General features: G+C 37.3%; 1 protein-coding gene across 1 annotated transcript in view; it reads right to left on the bottom strand.

Annotated features, from left to right (window-relative positions):
- Positions 1-4,564: 4,564 nt before the first annotated feature.
- The window catches only part of LOC126470066 (carboxypeptidase D-like), a 149,500-nt gene continuing 130,669 nt past the window's right edge, over positions 4,565-23,395 (bottom strand). The window contains exons 6-9 of the mRNA XM_050097575.1: positions 17,594-17,761; positions 17,343-17,461; positions 11,795-11,974; positions 4,565-5,756 (exon numbers count right to left, since the gene is read on the bottom strand). Coding sequence (XP_049953532.1) covers positions 5,385-5,756; positions 11,795-11,974; positions 17,343-17,461; positions 17,594-17,761 — 839 coding nt within the window. The 3' untranslated portion in view covers positions 4,565-5,384. The remainder of the gene's footprint in view (positions 5,757-11,794; positions 11,975-17,342; positions 17,462-17,593; positions 17,762-23,395) is intronic.

The raw sequence follows: 23,395 nt of genomic DNA, 5'->3' as shown, positions 1-23,395 counted from the left end.
TTAAACTTCTGAATTGTAAATGGTTGTGTAAAGTAAGAAAATTATCACATGGAGGCAGTTCTATGGAAACAGTTACTGTTGTGAAGAACAATCTGCACTATCTATCACTGTCTAAAGATTGATTTGTGTCAACATAAACACTGTATGTAACCTATACTAGTCAAGGTTACCTTATTTTTGATCACAGTGTGGTTGTGCTTTTATTATTCAATTAAGCCTTCATGTGGGTAGTGCTAGTGTGCTATATCTCATATTATTTCAAATATTTATATATCAACAATTTCATAATGACTCACTTGATTGCCTACTAGATTCCACAACATTTACAAGATTTTTTAGTAACATAGCTTAGAGACTGGCACAACAAAGAAAGCCTACCGCTGCCAACTGGAGTCATGCCTGTGCACATTAATGACCACTGTCTAAAATAGTAAATAAACTAAGTCAGCTGGTTTTACCATTTCATTTCTAATTGTGCAAAGTGTGATTGTAAGTTAGTAATTATTCTGAGTTATCTTTCTAGTCTCTGTCTTCAACATGATCACTGGAAATAGCTATACCTGTTTCATGTACCAACTATACTGTGTGCATCAGACACTTTCATGCTGTACATTGCCTGCATCGACATTACCTGTGTTTCCATTTTGAAAACATTACAGTTTTTATGCTAAGATCATGTAAATTTTGTAGCAAGTGCTCTGTCATCTGAATCAGTGTACTGACCTACATAAAATGTTGAATCAGACAGTATTTAGAAAGTCCAGGTAAGATATTGACTGAGCAGTACTGTCTGCCATCTGATTATATTTATCAGACTTACTATGTACCATTGGGGGGGGGGGGGGGGGGGGGGAGGGGTGCAATTTAAAGAAATTCTAATAAAATCATTATGTATAGGAACATAAATGTTTTTGGTTTTAGATTCTACTGCTATCCAATTTTAATTTCAAAAACGATAAGTAAGTATGAGGGCAGTTCAATAAGTAATGCAACACATTTTTTTTCTGAAACAGGGGCTGTTTTATTCAACATTGAAATACACCAGGTTATTCCCCAATCTTTTAGCTACACAACACTATTTTTCAACGTAATCTCCATTCAATGCTACGGCCTTACGCCACCTTGAAATGAGGGCCTGTATGCCTGCACGGTACCATTCCACTGGTCGATGTCGGAGCCAACGTCGTACTGCATCAATAACTTCTTCATCATCCGCGTAGTGCCTCCCACGGATTGCGTCCTTCATTGGGCCAAACATATGGAAATCCGACGGTGCGAGATCGGGGCTGTAGGGTGCATGAGGAAGAACAGTCCACTGAAGTTTTGTGAGCTCCTCTCGGGTGCGAAGACTTGTGTGAGGTCTTGCGTTGTCATGAAGAAGGAGAAGTTCGTTCAGATTTTTGTGCCTACGAACATGCTGAAGTCGTTTCTTCAATTTCTGAAGAGTAGCACAATACACTTCAGAGTTGATCGTTTGACCATGGGGAAGGACATCGAACAGAATAACCCCTTCAGCGTCCCAGAAGACTGTAACCATGACTTTACCGGCTGAGGGTATGCTTTAACCTTTTTCTTGGTAGGGGAGTGGGTGTGGCGCCACTCCATTGATTGCCGTTTGGTTTCAGGTTCGAAGTGATGAACCCATGTTTCATTGCCTGTAACAATCTTTGACAAGAAATTGTCACCCTCAGCCACATGACGAGCAAGCAATTCCGCACAGATGGTTCTCCTTTGCTCTTTATGGTGTTCGGTTAGACAACGAGGGACCCAGCGGGAACAAACCTTTGAATATCCCAACTGGTGAACAATTGTGACAGCACTACCAACAGAGATGTCAAGTTGAGCACTGAGTTGTTTGATGGTGATCCGTCGATCATCTCGAACGAGTGTGTTCGCACGCTCCGCCATTACAGGAGTCACAGCTGTGCACGGCCGGCCCGCACGCGGGAGATCAGACAGTCTTGCTTGACCTTGCAGCGATGATGACACACGCTTTGCCCAATGACTCACCATGCTTTTGTCCACTGCCAGATCACCGTAGACATTCTTCAAGTGCCTATGAATATCTGAGATGCCCTGGTTTTCCGCCAAACGAAACTCGATCACTGCCCATTGTTTGCAATGCACATCCGTTACAGACGCCATTTTAACAGCTCCGTACAGCGCTGGCACCTGTCGGAAGTCAATGAAATTATACAAGACAAAGTGGGAATGTTTGAAAATATTCCACAAGAAATTTCCAGTTTTTTCAACCAAAATTGGCAAAGAAAAAAAATGTGTTGCATTACTTATTGAACTGCCCTCGTAGTAGCATACATGTCAGCAAACAGTACCCTATGGAAGACAAGATTATACCACTCACATGGCACTTAATTTAATTATAAATGTTGGTTAATGTGTATTAATATGCCTGTCGTCATTGTAGTGAGTTACCAATGTGTATAATAGACTAAAATGATACTCAACACTAAAGCTACTATAAAGGGGAACACAAGGGAATGAACTGATAAAAGTCTGATAAAATTAGAAAATGTATCATCCATACAGAAATTCTCAGTCTTTCATATGAACAGTAACACTGTAAGCAAAACAGATAAATAAAATTATGCTGCTAAACCTTCATTTAATAGCAAATTTCTTCAACTGGAAAGCCATTGTGACTTACAGAAACTGTTTCATGAACTGTAATGACAAAAAGACCTGCAAAAATTTTCAATCATGAGCTGTTTTTCAGATACTGACATCTAATAGAAGAATGCAAGATACAGCAAAAATGGCCGAGATGCATTTAAACAGGAAGAGCACCAGTTTACAAAGTGATAACTGATTTGAAGTGTCAACACTGAAAAAAGAATTTTGTGAATCATCTCTCATCCAGTAGCTGATTTTTCCAACCAAGACCCAGTTTACTTTGGTCTATTACAGCTTACCATGGTGGATGCTTAACCGTAACATTCTGGCAGATTAAAACTGTGTGCCAGACCAAGTCTCAAACTCAGGACCTTTGCCTTCCACGGCAAGTGCTGTGGCAGAAGTAAAGCTGTGAGGACAGGATGTGAGTCATGCTTGGTAGCTCAGATGGTAGAGCACTAGCCCACGAAAGGCAAAGGTCCCGACTTCAAGTCTCGGTCCGGCACACAGTTTTAATGTGCCAGGAAGTTTCTTATCAGTGCACACTCCGCTGCAGAGTGAAAATCTCATTCCGTAACATTCTGATTTCAATGTGCTATTAAAAATTCATAACTCTTTATAAAGTGTTTAAGAAGGAAATCTGGTTACAGCAAATTTTTATATATTATGAGCTTGAACAGTCACAATGTAATTCTAGATAATGTTAGTGATCTCATGCTGCAAAGTGTCCAATGAACTGTTTATTATACATGTACAATGACTTAGCACCCAGTGACAACTCTGGCCATGTGTATGTGAGTTATTCAAGCGTGAATGTGCATGTGTGTTTTGGCTACATCTAATGAATCACTTAGTCTGATAGCTGATAATAGCTAGCAGTCTTTTTTTAGTGTGTCTGTCTGAGAACACAGGTCTCCCCCCTACCTTTCTCTCTCGCCCCCCCTCTCTCTCTCTCTCTCTCTCTCTCTCTCTCTCTCTCTCTCTGTGTGTGTGTGTGTGTGTGTGTGTGTGTGTGTGTGTGTGTGTGTTACTCACAACATAAGACAATCTCTATATTTCACTCTGGTCTTTTCAATACCAGATCAATAATTCTGTACAGGCTTATGTTGAATTCTGCTAGTAATCAGAACAACAATATCAACTGAAGCTGATATGTGATGGTAAAATCTAAATAATCTAATGATTCAGTTAACAATGGGATTCATGAACTTAATGACACAACTATAATTTGTGTTTCAATTTTGTATTGATATTTTATGTACATTATATACAAAATTAATTACACAAACAAATCATGATCTGCAAATTATTCGTTATGTTCTGTAATATGCTATTTACATATCATTTCTTATCATATAAACATTATATCAGTCTTAAATATTTTTTTAAAAAAAAGCACAATAGAGACTTACTAAAAGCACACATACAAGAAGTTTACCACTCAAAGGAACCATTCACTCAATTAAGAAAAATAGAAATAGAACCATTACTTTTTGAAATTACTGATACAGTAACTGATACAGTAACAAAAGAAGAATGGGAATTTCAAAAATAAATGTAAGTGCAACAATAGTAAGTCACTTACAACCTCTCTAATAAATACCTTTGACTACACAGTAAATATGAACAAAAGTCAAAGTTAAATATTTGAACATGAATTAATATGTGCTTGAATGTGAATTAATACATGATTTTATGATTTGGCTGGCACTTAATCTAGTAAAAATTACATTGTTTTCTTCACATTTATTGAAATTTGACAAATGTGCAAATAGTTACATATCTATCACCAGTGATTTGCTCATATGTACATAATAATAATAATATCCTTTTTAAGAGTATGATTATTCGATTAAAAATAGTGCTTGGCATTTTTTATTTATGACTTCTTGCACATCTGTGAAAGATCTTTTTCACTAAAGGATGTATGGAATGTGTGTGTGTGTGTGTGTGTGTGTGTGTGTGTGTGTGTGTGTGTGTCTTTGGCTTTAATGAATAATTCTTGTTTTGCTTGAGAATATCACAGATAACATATTTGAATAGCTAACCAACACATTCTGTTTCAGTTGCAAAACACACAGTGCAGAGCTCACCTGTCTTTAAAATGTTGCAGGTACACAGCCAGAAAAGATGCAGTGAGGGAATTTTTACCCTCTAAAATTGAAAATCTCATCATACTGTACCTTCCTCTTTTATAACTTCTTTTTTTAGCTATCACTACACTGTGGCAAAACTTATGAACTACTGCTTGCCTATTGAGCATCATTCAGTTACTTCATAAGTTAACAATATATGCTGGTAATGCAATATCAGTAGGAACTTTTTCTGATGTGACAGTTGAGCAGTTTCAGAATAACATTAAACTCCTTGCATTGTAACAACATACATTTTTGACACTAAATATGTTTTATGAACAGATGACGAGTCTGTATGTTGTCTTTAAGTATGCTTGAAAGTACGCAGGAAAAACTTCATCATTGGGGGACCACTAAAATACATCCCAGAATAACAGAAGTAACTGTCATTTGCATATTTTTACTCAGTGTCACTAAAATGATACTCACAGGAAATCATTTGTAACACTAATTTCCTCAAGTCACTTTGAGTAGTTTATGCCAATGAGCTGTAGGAGTACATGCTGACACTGCCACACAGTTTGCATCTACAGCTTCAAACAAATGAACAATTCAACACAAGATCAATTTGATCAAAACAATCAGTTTATATTTAAAGTAAAACAGAACTCATACACTTTAAAGATTTTGTAACAGTTGTGATGTGCACAGGAGTGAAATGCAAGCAGTGAACCATATGAGTGCTTGTGGAACAATAATAGTTAGTGATGCAACATTCTGATTTGATGTAGTTGTTATATCTTCAGTTTGCACCCTAGCTAGTGAAAGAGGATGTGTTGATGTCTGAGGTTCAGGTAATCTTTGAGCTGCAGTGCTTGAATAGGTGCTAGAAGCTGTTGTTTCTGTTGTAGTTTCCAGAGATCTTGAGGCGTTGCTTACCATTTGTCTGTTAATACTATTGTTTGAGAGCAATGTTATGTTCTGCCACGTGAAATTTCCTTCTGGTACTTGTAAATCAAACTGGTAATCCAGATAGCCAGGTGCTGATATCTGAGAAAAATAGCAACACTGAAATCAGTGTTTTACTGGAGACAACAATAAATTACAGTAACAGTTAACACTGTTCTAGCATCACTGAAAAATATGACATTATAAATAAAAATTAATAATTAATGTATTAGTATTAACATTTACAGTATAATACAACTGTGCGTTGAATGTAGGTACATTAATGGCAATGGGAGGACTGGCTTACAATAATAATAGCTTCATGCAGAATAAAATGGCCACATTAATGTGAATAATGCTATGTAGAAAATATGAAGACGTCAGCTCAAGATTAATCAAATTGTCTACTTTTGTGTAAAGTCCTTATTCTTATTCTTATTCTGGATTTGAAACATTGCCAAGCTTCTGATGATGCCCTTCTTCAAAGCTAACTAACACATAATACACAAAAACACACATATAACTGGATGGTTAGATTGTCCTGGCTGACTACACTGCAGATCTACTCTGTAGGGGTTGTATTGGGTGGAGTGGGCAAGGGAGAAGGGAGGCAGGATTGGATGGAGGGCTGACGAGAGGTAGGAAGTGCACAGAATAGAAATGGGGTACCAATGAGTTTGCTCTGATGAAGGCAGGGTGAGTTGGATGCAGTGCTCAATGATATGGAGGATTGGGCTAGAAGTGGGAGTAGAAAAAGAAAAAAGAAGACTGTAGAAAGAGGAGAGTGCGAGTATAAGTGAGTGAAGTGCATGGCTTTGTAACAGGTTGGATGGTTGGATGTGGGTGTAGGACAATAGAGTGTGGGGACTGAGACCAAGAGGATTGCAGGATTCATTCCCATTAACTTGGTTGCTTATAGAAGCTAGTGTGTGTGTGGGGGGGGGGGGGGGGGGGCACAGGCTGTGAAGAAGACACTGAAGTTAAGTCAAACATGTTGTGCATAGGAGTGTGTTCTGGTACTGGGTACTCAACTCTGCTCTTGGCCACATTTGGCATGGTCATTCATTCAGGTGAACAGCTGGTTGGTAGTCATACTCACATAGAAGATTGTGCAAAACTTACGGCATAGCTGATATATGATATGACAAAGAAAATTGGAAAATCCAGGATGGATGCTGAGTTGCAGATAGGTGCAACAAAAAGACTGTCACAATTATAACTTTCAGTCTGTAAAGCCTTCATCAAAAGGAAACGACACACACAAACACAAACACAGTGTGGCTACAGTTGCCAGAGACTGCAGATTTGTGTGTGTGAGTTACATTTGTGTGAGAGTGTGTCTGTTGTCTAACTTTGATGAAGGCAATATTTGTGACAGTCTTTTTATTGTGCCTATCTGCAACTCAGTATCTCCACTATATGGTGAGTGGCAACTTTCCTTTTCATAATTTGTTATCTTCCATCCTGGATTTTCCAGTATTTGATTTTTGCCTGAAGTATTTTCTTCAATCCTAACCCAGTGCTGTTTCCTTTGGTACTATTTTCTAATGCATCACTATACTCAAAGTCTGTCCTTCTTTCTCTTCTTTCTGTGTTTTTCTTGTCACCTTACAAACCATACTGGGTGCAGCTACAGTTGCCTGACATTGTAGACGTGTGTGTGTGTGTGTGTGTGTGTGTGTGTGTGTGTGTGTGTGTGTGTGTGTGTGTGTGTCATCCGTTTTTGATGGAGGCCTTACAGGCCGAAAGCTATATTTTGACAGTGCTTTTGTTGTGTCTATCTGCAACTCAGCATCTCCACTATATGGCAAGTGGCAACTTCCCTTTTCATAATACTATATATGGTATGACAGCTTTCACAGTTGGTCTTGCCTCTCATAGGTTAGAATGCACCCGTATGGAATTAGAATAGTATGTGGTGGGTTGGTAAATACATACATGCTCCTAATCTTCTGGCCACCCCATGAACCAGGTGCAAAGGAGCCCCAGTCACCCTTCTCTTCACCTAATACCAAACCGGTCTAGAACAACATAATCATGTCCTTTGTTAGGACCTTAGCTACTTGTTATCTTCACCAAAAATGAGAAGCATCCTAACTACAGACCTACCCACCCATCCCAAAGTGATATTCCCCTGCCCATCCTGATCTATAAAATATGCTGGCCCATCATTACAGCTCACTTGCTCCCATCCCCTTGGTACATTGGTCACACTTCTGGGAAAGATCCAATGCAAGATTTGTTCCATGCTTTCACCCACCATATCAGTCCGCCCCTGATAGCTGAGTGGTCAGCGTGACAGACTGTCAATCCAAAGGGCCCGGGTTCAATTCCCAGCTGGGTCGGAGATTTTCTCTGCTCAGGGACTGGGTGTTGTGTTGTCCTAATCATCATCATTTCATCCCCATCGATACGCAGGTCGCCGAAGTGGCGTCAAATTGAAAGACCTGCACCAGGCGAATGGTCTACCCGACGGGAGGCCCTAGCCACACGACATTTCCTTTTACCCACCATATCTGTCCAATTACAACTGTCGCAGGTTCGTTATCCTGCCTCAGACATGGATGTGTGTGATGTCCTTAGATTAGTTAGATTTAAGTAGTTCTAAGTTCTAGGGGACTCATGACCACAGCAGTTAAGTCCCATAGTGCTCAGAGCCATTTGAACCTTTCTTTTTTTTTTTGTCCAATTACAGGCATATCCTATCAGAGGCATGCTTACTTGGGAAAACAGTCATAACATGTACTACTTCTGCTGTAGCTCATCAGAGCCTTCTATGTAGGCATGATCGCCAACCAGTGTTCCACCTGAATGAATGACCACTGTCAAACTAAGGCTAAGAGCAGAGTTGATCACCCAGTGACATAATAAACTTATGAACATGACATATGTGATGTAAGTGATTGCTTCACAACCAATATCATCTGGTTCATCCCTCCCAACACTGACTTCCCTGAACTACATAAATGGCAATTCTCATTAAAACATGCATTTGATCCTACAATCTTCTTGGCCTCTGTCTGCACCAGCGTCTATCCTCCACACTTCTGTATCGCATGTCCCCATGCATTCCACTTCACTTACTTTACACTCATACCCTTCTTACTGCAGTCTCTGTCTCCCTTCTCCCTCCTCCTCCTTCTTCACTCCTTCACATCATTGACACCCCACACACTCCCCTGCCTGCAGTAGATCAAGCTAATTAGTACCGCATTTATATTTCTTGCACTTGCTGTGTTTTGGTCTCATCCAGAAGTCACCCTTACATCTAACCCTCCCCCTGCCCTCTCCTTTATCCCCTCATCCTAATCAAGTAACAGTACTTGTTCACAATAAAGGTGACCAGGACAACATGATCATGTAGGAATATGTACATATGTGTGGATAAGTGTACTCTGTAATAGTTAATTTAAAGGACATCATCCAAAAGTGTATGCCACAAGTGTATAGTGAGTTGTTACCTTTAATACTTCCATTAGTTATATTCCAAAAACATCTTTTCAATACCATGTTTATTCTGGATGTATTTAAAAATATTTAAGATGTTTCACTTTTCTGAAGGCACTTCTTCTCCCTTCGTGATAATGTTAACAGAATAAGATATGTTTTTGTATGAACCAAATTTTCTGAATGAATCATGAAACTAAATTCATCCATCTGATCTAAACATCAGCTTTAGCAATCTAATATTTACTCTCACTTTTACCAGTTAAAATAAATTTGTAAGTTAACTAGTAAAAGTGGTCTGTACTCTTGGTCATATTTTCTGGGGAAAAAAGTTCTGAATCTGACACTGTTCATAAACTGAAGAAGCAAACAATAAGACTGATAGCATTTGACAGTAAACATAAATAGAATCTGACACCATTCACAAATTGTAGAAGCAAACAATAAGCCTGATAGCATTTGAAAGTAAACATAAATACTTTGAACCACTGTTCAAATAGTTAAAAAATGGTACCCCTACACACTGTGATCCATTGATGGCTTGATGGTTCCTCAATATGCAATATAAGACATTAGATTCCTATTCGTGGGGGGGGGGGGGGGGGGGGGGGGGGGGGGATGGGGGGATGCATGTAGTGTAAACTATGTGCAAGGAGTTAAATTCATACATTCATATCTCAGCAGACCTAAAATCAGCTGGTTAGTGACTAAAATTAAAAGAAAAAAAGTGGAGCTGAAATTTCATTTAACATGATACTGCTTCAAGTCTATTAAAGAGTTTCTTGAAACAAAGTTGTAATGTTGTAATTCCAGTTTTATTAAGTGCCTAAAACAAAATTTTAATAATTAAATTCTTATATTTCCTAGTTTTTTCAATATTATGTGTAATGGGTATGTGTACTATGTGGTACTTTAACCAGGATGAATGTATGCTTTCATTATATTTTCAATTATCATTGCTCCTCTAATTTTACTGTGCCCATTGACATTCATGAAACATACATAGCCTTAACCCTTACAAATATTTTCAAATGAGAGATCTTTGGAACTTATCATCTTCTTTTAAAATTCACAATGTTCAGTTGAAGAGCTCCCTAGGATGTCATAAAGTGCAAATGAGAAAAACACAAGAACACATAATGCCATTAAATTTCTGACAAGTATGTTGATAAATCAACAACCAAAATGTCACCTGAAGATGGCAGTAATTGACCATAACTTGTGGCTATTAAATATAAAGAGTTTTTCTGAACTACAGAGTTTTTTGTAGCTGTAATAGTTCAACACAGTCATTGACACTGCCTTCAAAAATGTTTATGTACAAAGCTATGTTCACCTGAAATATATAGGTATAACTGTTTTGAACTGTCATTGATTTGCCATGTATCAATTTTACAATTTACATGCAGATTTCACCTACACAATAAATAAAATTGAACTGATGAGTAAATTATGAAATAAAGTATGGTAGATGTAAAGGAGATCTACCTTCCTTACCATTAAATTTTGACAAAAATGTTTGCATTTATGGAACACTTCTGGGAATGCAAATGATGGAAGGATCAGCAGTTACTTTTACTCCTTCCATTATTCTCATTGCTTGTGATATTAAAGAACATACTTAAACAATGGAAACTCCAGGTAGGAACATCAACACTGTAAGAAAAGATAGATTGCTACTTACGATAAAGAAAACATGTTAAGTTGCAGACAGGAATAATTAAAAGACGCTTGCACAAAGCTTTTGGCCACAGCCTTCATCAGCAAAAGAGAAACACACACCAGTCGTACACTCAAGTAAGCACACCTCACGCACACATAACCTCCTATCAAGCTCCTGGAGTTGGTGGCCATACGTGTGTGAGGTGTGCTTGTTTATGTGTATGAATGGTGTGTGTTTTGCTGATGAAGACTGTGGCCAAAAGCTTTGTGTAAGTGTCTTTTAATTGTGCCTGTCTGCAGCTTAAAGTGTCTTGTTTATGGTAAGTAGCAACTATCTCTTCCTACATTGTTCAAAGGGCATACTTAGTAACAAAAATATATAGAGGCACAGAGGATCTTATTTGTGTTAGCACAGCATCAATAGTCCCCACCCTCTGTTGATGATGTTCCAGATGACTGACAGATGATGTACAAACTTGATGACTTTGTTCTCATAACATAGTTTTTTTGTAATTGAGTCTACTGTTGATAAGACAGTACTTCACTACAAATTTTGACATCTCACTTTCAATATATGAAGCTACAAATTATATTTATGACACTATAGATGGAAATGAAACATGAACCACATACATAAAGAAAAATTCCTAAAATGAACATATTGTTGCTAGTTGCTAAGTTTTATTCACACAAGTGTATGCAAACTGCTACTAATCAGGCAAACTTAATATCAAAAGGTACTGTAGTTATACAGCACAGAAATTTGGTTGTGGAAATCAGAACTCAAAATAGTATATTATAGTGATAAAATTATCTAAATCGCAATTAATATCTTGTGGAAGAGAACTTACAAAACGGATGTTGTTACATTCTTAAATATATCATATAATGAGAACCCAAGATCAGGATAAAGTATAAGGCAGGTCTAAATACTGTCATTATAATGTTATAATACCTCCACACTCTGAAACACTAGCAGTTAATTTTATAAAATATATACAGACAAATAAAATGCATTTACTTTTTATTACCTTTAATGTGTAAATTCCTTCTAATAGTATTCTCCAGAATTCTCCTCTTTGTGTTGTGTTGAAGGTGACATTGCGTCCAATTAATGAGATTCTTGCTCCAGGTACAGCAATTCCAGTATCACCATCAATTACCACACCATGAATACCCTGATGAACTTGCTCAATAAACTGAAGAAGGGGCTGCAAAAATTGAGAAGAAGTGAAGCCTTGTGTAATTGTTGTGAACTAACCTAATGCCTGTTTCTGTAGCAGTAATCATTAGGGTCTACTGCGTTTGGAATGTGGTAATTTGCAAAATAAGTAATTTAGTTCAAAAAACTGCTCTTCAAAACTAAATCAAACAATGGAAACTCCAGGTAGGAATATCGGCAAAGTGAGAAAGGACAGATTGCTACTTACCACAAAGAAGGCTCATTAAGTTGCAGGCAGGCACAATTAAAAGTCACTTACATAACGCTTTCGGCCACAGCCTTCATCAGCAAAAAAGAGGCACACGCCATTCATACAGACAAGCAAGCACACCTCATGCACATGACTGCCAGCTCCAGCATCTCAGGCCGTAATGCATAACTGATGAAGGCTGTGGCCAAAAGCTTTATGTAAATGTCTTAATTGTGCCTGCCTGCAACTTAACAAGTCTTCTTTATGGTAAATTGCAATTTGTCTTTGTCTACATTGTTGCTTTTAAAAACTTTTTAACATTATTTTTTATAAACAGTTTTTATCATCCTTCACAGGACTAAATATTATTACTCAAAATCATTATCTAAAACTACCTAACACTATTTCCCTACACAGTTCTCATTTGTGAAATATTTTAATGAAATAACAGTATTTAAAATTTTGATACTTGATATATTTCATTGAACAACTTTTTACTGTCGAAATAGGCAAATTCTGAGATTGTACAAAACCATGAAGAATGGGAATCCATGTAAGTACTTTCAGCATTGCTTTCATATGGAATATCATACTACTGCCTACAAAAAAATTGTGCATGTCATTTTTGATTATGCAGTTTGTCAGTTGATATTGGAACTTTGAGCTTTTTTGACAGTTGCGTAGGACGGGTTAACACAGTTGTGAATTACAGTTTACAGCAGCCATTTCAGGTCTGGATTAACAGACTGGACTAAGGCCAAGACTTAAAAATCAGTGAAAGATTCTTGTGATGCTTTGTGTCTAGTAGTTTCAGTCTAGACATCTCCATTAGCTTCAATGCTCTGAAGGCTGTGAGCAGCAGAACTCAGACAACTCAATATGTTGAAAACAGTCTAACAGTAAAGTGAGTAAGGTAGTCTAGTAATAAAAAACAAAACACTTGTAAGCTGTATTCATGAAAGATAAATATTAGAACTGGTACAAAAGTCAATTAGTGAGTTTAACATGGTAATGGTAAAAAATATTTTTAGAACAGGTGCAAAGTTCAGATAAAAGCACCTGTGATTGAAGTTCTTTGGGAAAATATCTTCGAATCAAATATAATGTGACTGCATTGGTGTGCAGGCAACCCAGCTTTAATTATTCAGTTTAGAATGCTAGGAATGGTACAAGAAACACACCTTAATGCTCTTACAACAAATGAAACATTACATGAAAATTTTCTGAGGACCCTGTTGAATAACAAAAATGGAATAAGCATATACATGGTTGCAGAAACTGAGCTCAGCCTGGAATGTCTGAGGATGAAAGTTTCCCTCATTGTATTGACCTGGATATTGTACAGAAATATCTACTAAAACGGAGACTAGAAATGTCTGTTGTAAATGAGCGCTGTATTGAGTGCACTTAGAAGTATGAAAAAATTGTTTCTGATAGTTTGCAGGATACCAACACATACCAGTTTTAAAATTCATTAGCAGTAAGTAATTAGAAAATATACTAATAAGATTTGCTACAGATGAGAGTGAAGTATATGGTAATTATAATACTGATTTCATCTCAGTTACTTCTGATCAAGGGCACTTAGTGTTGCCAATGTCCAGCTTTGATGTCTCCCTACATTAACATTACGGGCCCGGACAGAAGGACACAAGCAACAACATCTGGTATTTTTTTTTTTTGTAAACACAATTGTCTCATAAAATAGATGTCAGCCTCATAAAAAATGATCTGTCTGAACATGATACTTCAAATGGCATTAATAAAGCTTCCCTAGCAACCAGATTTAGCCAACATGGGAAAAGCACAGTTTCACTGAATTATAAATGCTGTCTTAGTCACAATATTCAGAGAAAATTAACTAAATGAGCAGTGAGGAAAAATGTATCACAGGTACACAATAGTTAAGAAATTGAATTATTTCCTGAAAATATTATTGCAATATTATGAATCCAATTTTTCCTTACAACAGCCCAAGAAAAGTTACAGGAGAAGCCAAGAAAACAGGTACTTAACATCTGCAATAAAAATCTTGTTCCAGGAAAACAGAGCTATATTCAGTGCAAAGGATTAACTCTAATCAACACTTGGAGGTGGGGGGAAAAATGCTATAGGCAAAAAAATTCAAGATTTCAGTAGCAAATCAAAGGCTGTGAGGAGAATTGTAAGGCATGAAACAAACAGACATGCTCTGCAGATCATATTCAACTCCCCAATGAAAGTATTAGCAAGACAGATGATGCAAAATTCAAAAACTTTGCCTCTGAAATCAATGAATTCTTCTGAATAGTAGCTGAAAACATAGACAGATGAAAACTGATTTTCAAAACCATTTGGTTTACTTAGACAGGTATGTGTATCCCACCAGCAGATATAAGTTTTGCTAAACCTGCTGTTTAAAGGATCACAAAAATCATTAGGCCATTGAAAAGCAATAACTCTTTTCATTACGATGAAATTTCAAGCAAAGTAGTACAATCTCACATTAACTTGATAGTACTTCCTCTTGAATTAATCATGTAACCAGTCTGTGAGTCAATGTGCATTTCTGAAGTGCTGAAATATGATTTTTATGGAATAATATATACTGCAACAGTAACTCATTGAAATATTTCATTGTTATGTACCTTATTGGCACACCCAGCAAAGGAAACTAACCGCACTTCATTTTAATTACAATGTAACAGGAACTGTAAATGCATCTGACGATGGCAATGTGGTATTGAGATGTGTTGTGCTAATGAAATTTATTAATTATTTATAATTGAACATATACAGTAACATCTGCAATAATATAAAAAATAAATGAAAAGAAATTAAAAAATAAGTAAAAAGTTAAAAAAAGTTTTTTTTTGCAATTGTGACTGTTTAGATTCAGTTTTAAATGTATGATTTCATAATCTCAGTTCCAGCAGAACTAAATAAAAAAAAATTATGCTGTTGCCATACAAGTATATTGTAATCCTGCAGTCTTCAATTGTGTAGATAATAAAACACTGTCATATCCTAACTTTTAATGCCTAATACCGGGCAGTTTCAGTTCAGATTCCTCGCATATAATTGGTATTGAAATTAAAACTATTTATTTAATTTTTTTGAACTTATTTTGCAATTCAACAGTAAATTCACGATGCAGTTACTCAACAAATGAAATGTTACCACATGACATTTAATTTCTAAAGTACCGTAGATGAAATTTTAGTCCAGTTGCCATAGATACTAGTCATGCTGTTATAATCTTCAGTTTTAGATATGATTTTACGCAGCTCCTCATGCTACTCTATTCTGTGCAAGTCTCATTATCTCTATATAACTATTGCCAACTACAGACATTTGAACTTGCTCACTGTGTTCACATCTTGGTCTCCTAAAATTTTAACTCCTTATGCTTTTCTCTATGACAATATTAATTATTCCTTGATGCAACAAGACCTATCAATTTATGAATTCTTATAATCAAGCTATGCCATAAACCTTTTATCTCCCCAATTTGATTCTATAACTCTCAGTTGGATAGCCGATACATCCAGTTAATCTTCAGCATTCTTCTGCAACACAAATCTCAAAAGTTTGTACTCTCTTCATTTTGGTACTGCTTATCATCCTCGTCTCACTTCCATATAATGTTACACTCCATAAAATACATATTCATTGCTAATCTATTTTCTTTTTCAGAGTATATTTCCTTTCTGTTGGCAGCATATACCTTATATTTTCTGCACTTCTGTTATTGTCAGTTATTTTATTGCCCAAACTGCAAAATTCACTGTTACTTTCAGCTTCTCATTTGCTATCTAATTCCTCCAGCATCTAATTCCTGCAGCATCACCTGAGTTAATTTCATTACATTGCATAACACTTGTATTACTTTTAAAAAATATTACTTCCTCCTGCATACATCTCATGAAATTACCATGGTGAAAATACAGAGGCTTACTAACAACCATTCTTCACATATGCCATTCCTGGGTGGAACAGGGTAGGGAGGGCACAGTTAGTGGTGCCAGAAGTACCCTCTGCCATATACTGTCAGGCGGCTTGCCCAGTATTTCTGTGGATATAGACATAGATGATTTTCAATCTTATAATATGTTTTCAAGAGGATTATTCATTCCATTTAACTGCACTTCCAAGTCCTTTCATGGCTTTGACAGTATTATAATTATTTCTTCTTCTTGAACATTAATCCCTTTCCTTTTTCATTGTCCAATTTAATGACTGAATTAAATGGGCAATAAGCTACTATTCTGTTTCACTCTTATGAATGGCAATATTATGACAAGGGTAGATTGCTACTCAACATATAGAGGAGATGTTGAGTTCCAGACAAGCACAACAGAAAGACTGCTATTTATGTGAGCTTTCAGTCAAAAGGCTTTCTTTTAATGTACAAAACACACACACATTTGCACAAGCACACATTGTCTCTGGTCACTGAAGACGGACTGTGAGAAATTTCAGTAGTGAGGGTAAGGCAGTGGCTGGGGTGGGAATGGGGAGGGGGAGGGATAGCAGGATTTGGGTGGAGGAGGGTGTGGTGCCCCTTGTGGGAGCATGCAGGGGTGTGGTGGGGGCAGGGTAGTGCTGCTAGGTGCATTTGGGTGATTTGTGTGTGTGTGTGGGGGGGGGGGGGGGGGGGGGGTAGGGGGGGTATAGGAGGGAGCAGAAAAGGAGACAGATAGAGAAATGGAAAAAAAGGGAGACTAGTGGGTGTGTTGGTAGAATGGATAGCTCTGTAGTGCTGGAGTCAGAGCAGTGAAGGGAAGATGTGGGCGAAGGACACTCTTCTCTGTGTTACTATCTCCTTTTAATATACTCCAACTCTAAAAATGTTGTGTGGTTTCTCTAAAGCTTGCTTATTACCTTTCATTCCTAATAACTTCAGAATTTCAATAAATGTTTTCCAGCCTAGATTGTCAAAAACTTTTTCTTCCTTTATCCTAACAAGTAAGATTGTACATTCAGTAATGCCTCATGTACTCCCATATTTCACCTGAACCCAATATTATCCTTTCTCAGATTGGTTTTCTACAGTTCTGTCCTTCAGCAGATAATTCATGCCAGTAGTTTGCAACCATGAGTTATTAAAGTAATGGTTTGTGATACTGACACAGGTCAGCATAAAAATTATCATAAAATTATAGAACACCATTTTATTGCAACTAACCTCCTTGTTGCTATTCCACAATCCCTCCAATTGACTTGCTATTGGATATTTGCAGCATGACAGTTCCAGTGTAATTTCAAAACAGTCATGCTTAAAATAATTGTAATCTTGCATGCCACCTGTTGAAAAAGTTATATATGTCATTTCAATTTATACCCTGTTTTGTAATGTTTGCCAGTGTGCAAGCAACATAAAATATTGATGTATCATGTACATTTTCATAGAAAAATATTTTCAACAATTTCACATACCTGTAAGAGGATACCATGCTGCCCCATTAGTTATTCCATGTTCAAATACTTTATATCTATCACAGTGGGTATTATGCATTGTGGGATGAGTGGCAGCATACTTGTATGCTATGTATTTAAAAACATCATCATCAGGAGTTGGTGATTCCTCATGCATACGTCCAGTAACTGTAAAATCAAAATTAAATATGTTAATAATGTTAGCATGGTCTCTGAAAGTGAGTATCAGAGACAGATAGTATAGATGGGCACAGGTCACTCTTCAGGCATATTTATTTCCTGTTACACTATATTCAATCTCTGGGCATACTCATAACAAGTTTGAATATCTATGTATAAAAGTGCCAAAAAGTTTCCTTGTCTGCTATTATATACTCCTAATTTGTTCTTGTGTATCTGTTCTGTCAATTACTTTGTAATTTTGTTTTGTAGTTCTTTGCTCTAACATCCTTAAAAATTCACATGTGGCTCATATCCAAATGGATGCTTCCAGGATAAATTTTGTACTGAATGATGCTATTTCTAAACGTATTTTAACTTTAAATTAACATTTCATTGCTGGTCATTGAAATTGCACCATCATGAAGGTGGGAGCCAACAAACACTAAAAATAGCATGAAGTGAAGTACATGCTTGGATGTGCGACTAATTAATGTTTCAGCACAACTGCAAAAAGTAGGGAGGGGGAACACCATCCACATTCTGCACAGAGAGAAAAATTCTACAGTGTGTTTCTCATTCAGGAACTGCAGAGAGAGAGAGGTTGTTTGCTTAGCCTTACAGTAGTGTACAACCAGGTCATTTACCTTGGCTCAGGATGTGGGCCTGTTTGGAACCAGATATTTGTTTACATGGACTGTGCAATGACATCTAGAGCACCAAGGACTGTCAGCATGGTGATCACTGTTGCACTCTCTCTTGATGCAACAGTAGACAGTGGTGCCTCCAACTACAGCATTGGCTAAGGAATGGCATCACATTGTTTTTTCACATGTCTTCATTTTGTTTACAGCATCACAATGGAGGTATGCATTTGAGGAGAGACTGAAGAGAATGAACATTGCCAGCTTGTATTTATCATTGTTATATTGCCCCAGCACCTGTATGTCAATCTTTTTAGAGATGGTTGAGGGACTCAGCTGTTCAATACAGGATGTCAAATGAAACATCTTTCTGCCATCTAGTTTCAAACCTTATTTTATTTGGCAACCAGTTTCAGGCTGAATATAGTGTAGTAAAATGCTGAAACTGGTTGTCAAATAATATAAGCTTTGAAACTAGAAGGCTGAAAGGTGTTTCATTTGACATCCACTATCATCTCTGCATTGCACAGACAATAATTTGGATCGCAGCCATTACATTTATGACATGTTAAGACCAGAGGCTATGCCTCATCTTTCAGTTCTCCATGATGTTGTATATTTCAACAAGATAATGCAAGACTGCATGTTGCTCATGCTGTCCTGACCTACCTCAAAATGGAGTATTTTCAACTGTTGTCCTGGCCAGTGCATTCTCCAGATCTCTGAACTAATACATATGTTCATGGCTTTCTGAGTGACTATTTACTCAACACAGTTACCTCTGATCTACGTAGCTGTTACATTTCTGACATGATGAGGAGGTCAGAGGCTGTGCCCTATCTTCAAGGTCTCCACATGTTGGCCATCTGTCCTGACCTTCTGCAACACAGAGAGTGTTCAACTGTTGCTCTGCACAGCATGCTCTGCACATCTCTCACCTATGGAAAACATCTGGTCATGAATTGCTGAGAGTATGGCATGCTTATACTGACCAGCCACCATGACCAAGCTCATTTGGTCTCAATGCTCAGCTGGGTTAGACTTGTTGACGCTGCCACAGGTGCAGCTTTTTGCACTAATTTTCACACCTTGTATGCCTCCCACCAAAAAATTTAATAATGTATTCTTCCTACTGTCATTTTTGTTATTAATCCTGGTGTTTCACTTTTAATGACCTGCAGTGCATTTTGTGCAATATCAATTGACAACTTCAAACATAGGAGGATAGAATATTTTTGCTAGCACTGTTATCACTGCTAATACAAATATTATTTTTCCCTTCTTTTTCTTAACTAATATATACACAGTATTTATCTGAAATGTCAAAATTATTTTATGAAATATATTTTTCTAGTACTTGTTTAGAGAGTGACTTATGTTTGACTGATTACAGTTACATAAATATTATGTATAGAATCATTATACTTAGGGAAATATTAATTATTAAGATTCATATCCACTTAAGAGTTTTACCACTAATAAGTGTTTGTTTCAGGAGTAGTAATGATACATAATTTTAAAGCCCTACTTTCCTTCAGTGTAATGAAAACTTTATCTTCTTTCAAAAAATTTTACTTTAGGAAATATTACTATTTAAAAGTGCTGTTGTCAAAAGAAACATAGTGCTATTCACATTGTAGTGTGTAAAACTTTTGAAAATTCATAACTGACATTTTACAGCCCTAAATTTTCTGTTAGTGAAGATATATATGATTCCTGAGGAAGCATGATAGCATAGTTAATGAAATATTTCAAATACAACATTTTGGTTCTAGAATAATCTTTGGGGTCTTTAGCCGAATGAGATTTTCACTCTGCAGCAGAGTATGCACTGATATGAAACTTCCTGGCAGATTAAAACTGTGTGCCGGGCCGAGACTCGAACTCGGGACCTTTGCCTTCCGCAGGTAAGTGCTCTACCAACTGAGCTACTGAAGCACGACTCACACCCCATCCTCACAGCTTTACTTCTGCCAGTACCTCATCTCCTACCTTCCAAACTTTACAGAAGCTCTGCTGCGAACCTTGCAGAACTAGCACTCCTGAAAGAAAGGATATTGCGGAGACATGGCTTAGCCACAGCCTGGGGGATGTTTCCAGAATGAGATTTTCACTCTGCAGTGGAGCGTGTGCTGATATGAAACTTCCTGGCAGATTAAAACTGTGTGCCGGACCAAGACTCGAACTCAGGAGGTCCCGAGTTCGAGTCTCACAGTTTTAATCTGCCAGGAAGTTTCATATCAGCGCACACTCCACTGCAGAGTGAAAATCTCATTCTGGAAACATCCCCCAGGGTGTGGCTAAGCCATGTCTCCGCAATATCCTTTCTTTCAGGAGTGCTAGTTCTGCAAGGTTCGCAGGAGAGTTTCTGTAAAGTTTGGAAGGTAGGAGACGAGGTACTGGCAGAAGTAAAGCTGTGAGGACGGGGCGTGAGTCGTGCTTCAGTAGCTCAGTTGGTAGAGCACTTGCCCGTGTAAGGCAAAGGTCCCGAGTTCGAGTCTCGGTCCGGCACACAGTTTTAATCTGCCAGGAAGTTTGGGGTCTTTGTTAGAAAACCAAGGAGAATTGAATTGAATTGAATTTTATTTGATCCTGTAAGATTACATTGTGTACAGTAAATGTACGTGTAATATAGGACATGTCAAAGTATTAACATTCATTATCACTTATTTTTCTACACCTTTAGCTTACATTTTTACATCACTGTAATGAGTAACAATATACACAAATTTAATGGCATAAGTATTCTGCAACACTGTAAAACTCTTTTTCAATGAGATAATCTTTAAGTTTCTTTGGAAAGTCATTGTGAAGTACACTATCTTGCAGGTTTTTGGGCAGACTTCTTAGTAGTCTGATACCAGAGTAATGGGGTCCTTTTTCTAGCATTGCCAGTCGGTGTGGTATGCTCCGTACTTCATTCTTCTTTCTTGTATTGTGGGTCTGTACGCTAGCATTTGTAATCCAGTCCTCACTACATTTTGTGATGTACATTATAGTTTTGTATATATACAACAATGAAAAAGTTAAGATACCTAAATTCTTGAAACAGTTTCTGCATATTTCAGAGGTCTTTCTTCTTAAAATGGTCCTAATTGCTTTGTTTTGTAATGTGAACACTCGTTTTGTGTCTTGTTTGTTTGAGTTTCCCCACACAGTCACTCTATACTGTAAGTATGGTTCAAAAAGTCCATGATACACTGTACACAGAAGGTTCTTGTCTGAATACTGTGATAGCTGCATCATTAAGAATATGACAGAGCTCAGTTTCTTACAGACATTATTAATATGTTTTTTCCATTTCAGTTGATTATCCACATGAATACCTAAGAATCTAGCAGATTCTACTTCTTCCAGCCTTGTTCCATCAACCTCTAAATCCATGTCTACAGCCTTTTCCTTGTTTTTAAACACTGCATACATAGTCTTTTTTAGATTTATAACCAGTTCATTTTCCAACAGCCATTGAGCTGTGACATTTGCAGATATGTATGCTCTTCTCTCAAGCTGTTCCATATTTTGGTCACTATTTAGTATTGTCATGTCATCTTCCTCCACAACACCTATATCATTAACAAATACATTAAATAACAATGGCCCCATTACTGAACCCTGCGGCACTCCATATTTGATGGATTTGGTTTCTGATTGGTACGAGTTTCCTAATGATACATACTGCTTGCGGTTGCACAAGTATGATTTTATCCATTCACCTGGTTGCCCCCGAATGCTATAGTTGCTTAATTTTTGTATCAGCATTTCATGGTCAATGGTGTCAAATGCCTTTGAAAGATCCAGAAACATTGCAGAGACAACCTTTTTCTCATCTAAGGACTGTAAAATGTATTCTGTTAGACTGACAATTGCTGATTCTGTAGATTTACCCTTTCTGAAACCATGTTGTGAGGGTATGAGAATGTTATGTTTGTCCAAATAGTTAACTAATCTATCTGCACATACACAGACACAAGCAGACGTTTCGTTTGGTAAGTCACATCATCTTTGTTTTTAGATATAGTTAACTAATCTGGTATACATAAGCATTTCTAGGATTTTTGAGAAACCTGATATCAGTGAAACTGGTCTGTAGTTGTTGGGATCATCCTTACACCCTTTCTTGTACACTGGCACTACCTTTGTTATCTTCAGTTTTTCTGGAAAAATTGCATCTCTGAAAGAACAGTTTGCTATGTTCAGCAGTGGTGTTATTATCTCCTCAGATACCAGCTTTATTACATGATTTGATATTTCATCATCACCAGCTGATGTCTTGGGCTTCAGATTCTGTATAGTTTTCCGCAATTCATCTTCCGTACGCCGGCCATGGTGGTCTAGTGGTTCTAGGTGCTCAGTCCGGAACCGCGCGACTGCTACGGTCACAGGTTCGAATCCTGCTTCGGGCATGGATGTGTGTGATGTGCTTAGGTTAGTTAGGTTTAAATAGTTCTAAGTTCTAGGGGACTGATGACCACAGATGTTAAGTCCCATAGTGCTCAGAGCCTTTTGAACCATTTCATCTTCTGTGACTGGTCTTAAGAACATCGTACTGCATGATCTTTTTGGTACCTTAATACCCTTCTGTTTTTGACTATTTCTTTCCAATTTTAAGTTTTCTACTACACTGATATAGTTATTATTCAGTATGTTTGCTATTTCTATACCATCTGTGACCACTGTGTTGTCTATTTTAATTAACTTAATACCTTCTTCTTTGTTTGACCCATCTTTTTCCTTTCTTTCAGCATTGATTGCATTCCAAGCTGCCTTTGCCTTTTTTTTTTTTGAGTTCGCTATAGTGGTGTCAATTGCTCTTGCTTTGGCTTCTCTTATTGTTTTTCTACACTACTTTTTTAACATTTTATAGTTTTCAGCTTCACCCATCCGTCTCACATCCTGAAGCTTCCTTCGCTGTTCTAGTATTTCACTGGTAATCCACTGTGTCTGATCTTGCTGCCTTTCTTGTCTCTTTACTTTGGGAAATGCTACATTAAAATGGTAC

Source organism: Schistocerca serialis, chromosome 1 (genome assembly GCF_023864345.2).
Source record: "Schistocerca serialis cubense isolate TAMUIC-IGC-003099 chromosome 1, iqSchSeri2.2, whole genome shotgun sequence".
Lineage (NCBI taxonomy): Eukaryota > Metazoa > Arthropoda > Insecta > Orthoptera > Acrididae > Schistocerca > Schistocerca serialis.
Note: the sequence above shows the minus strand (reverse complement) of the source record. Positions and strands in the feature narration are given on the sequence as shown.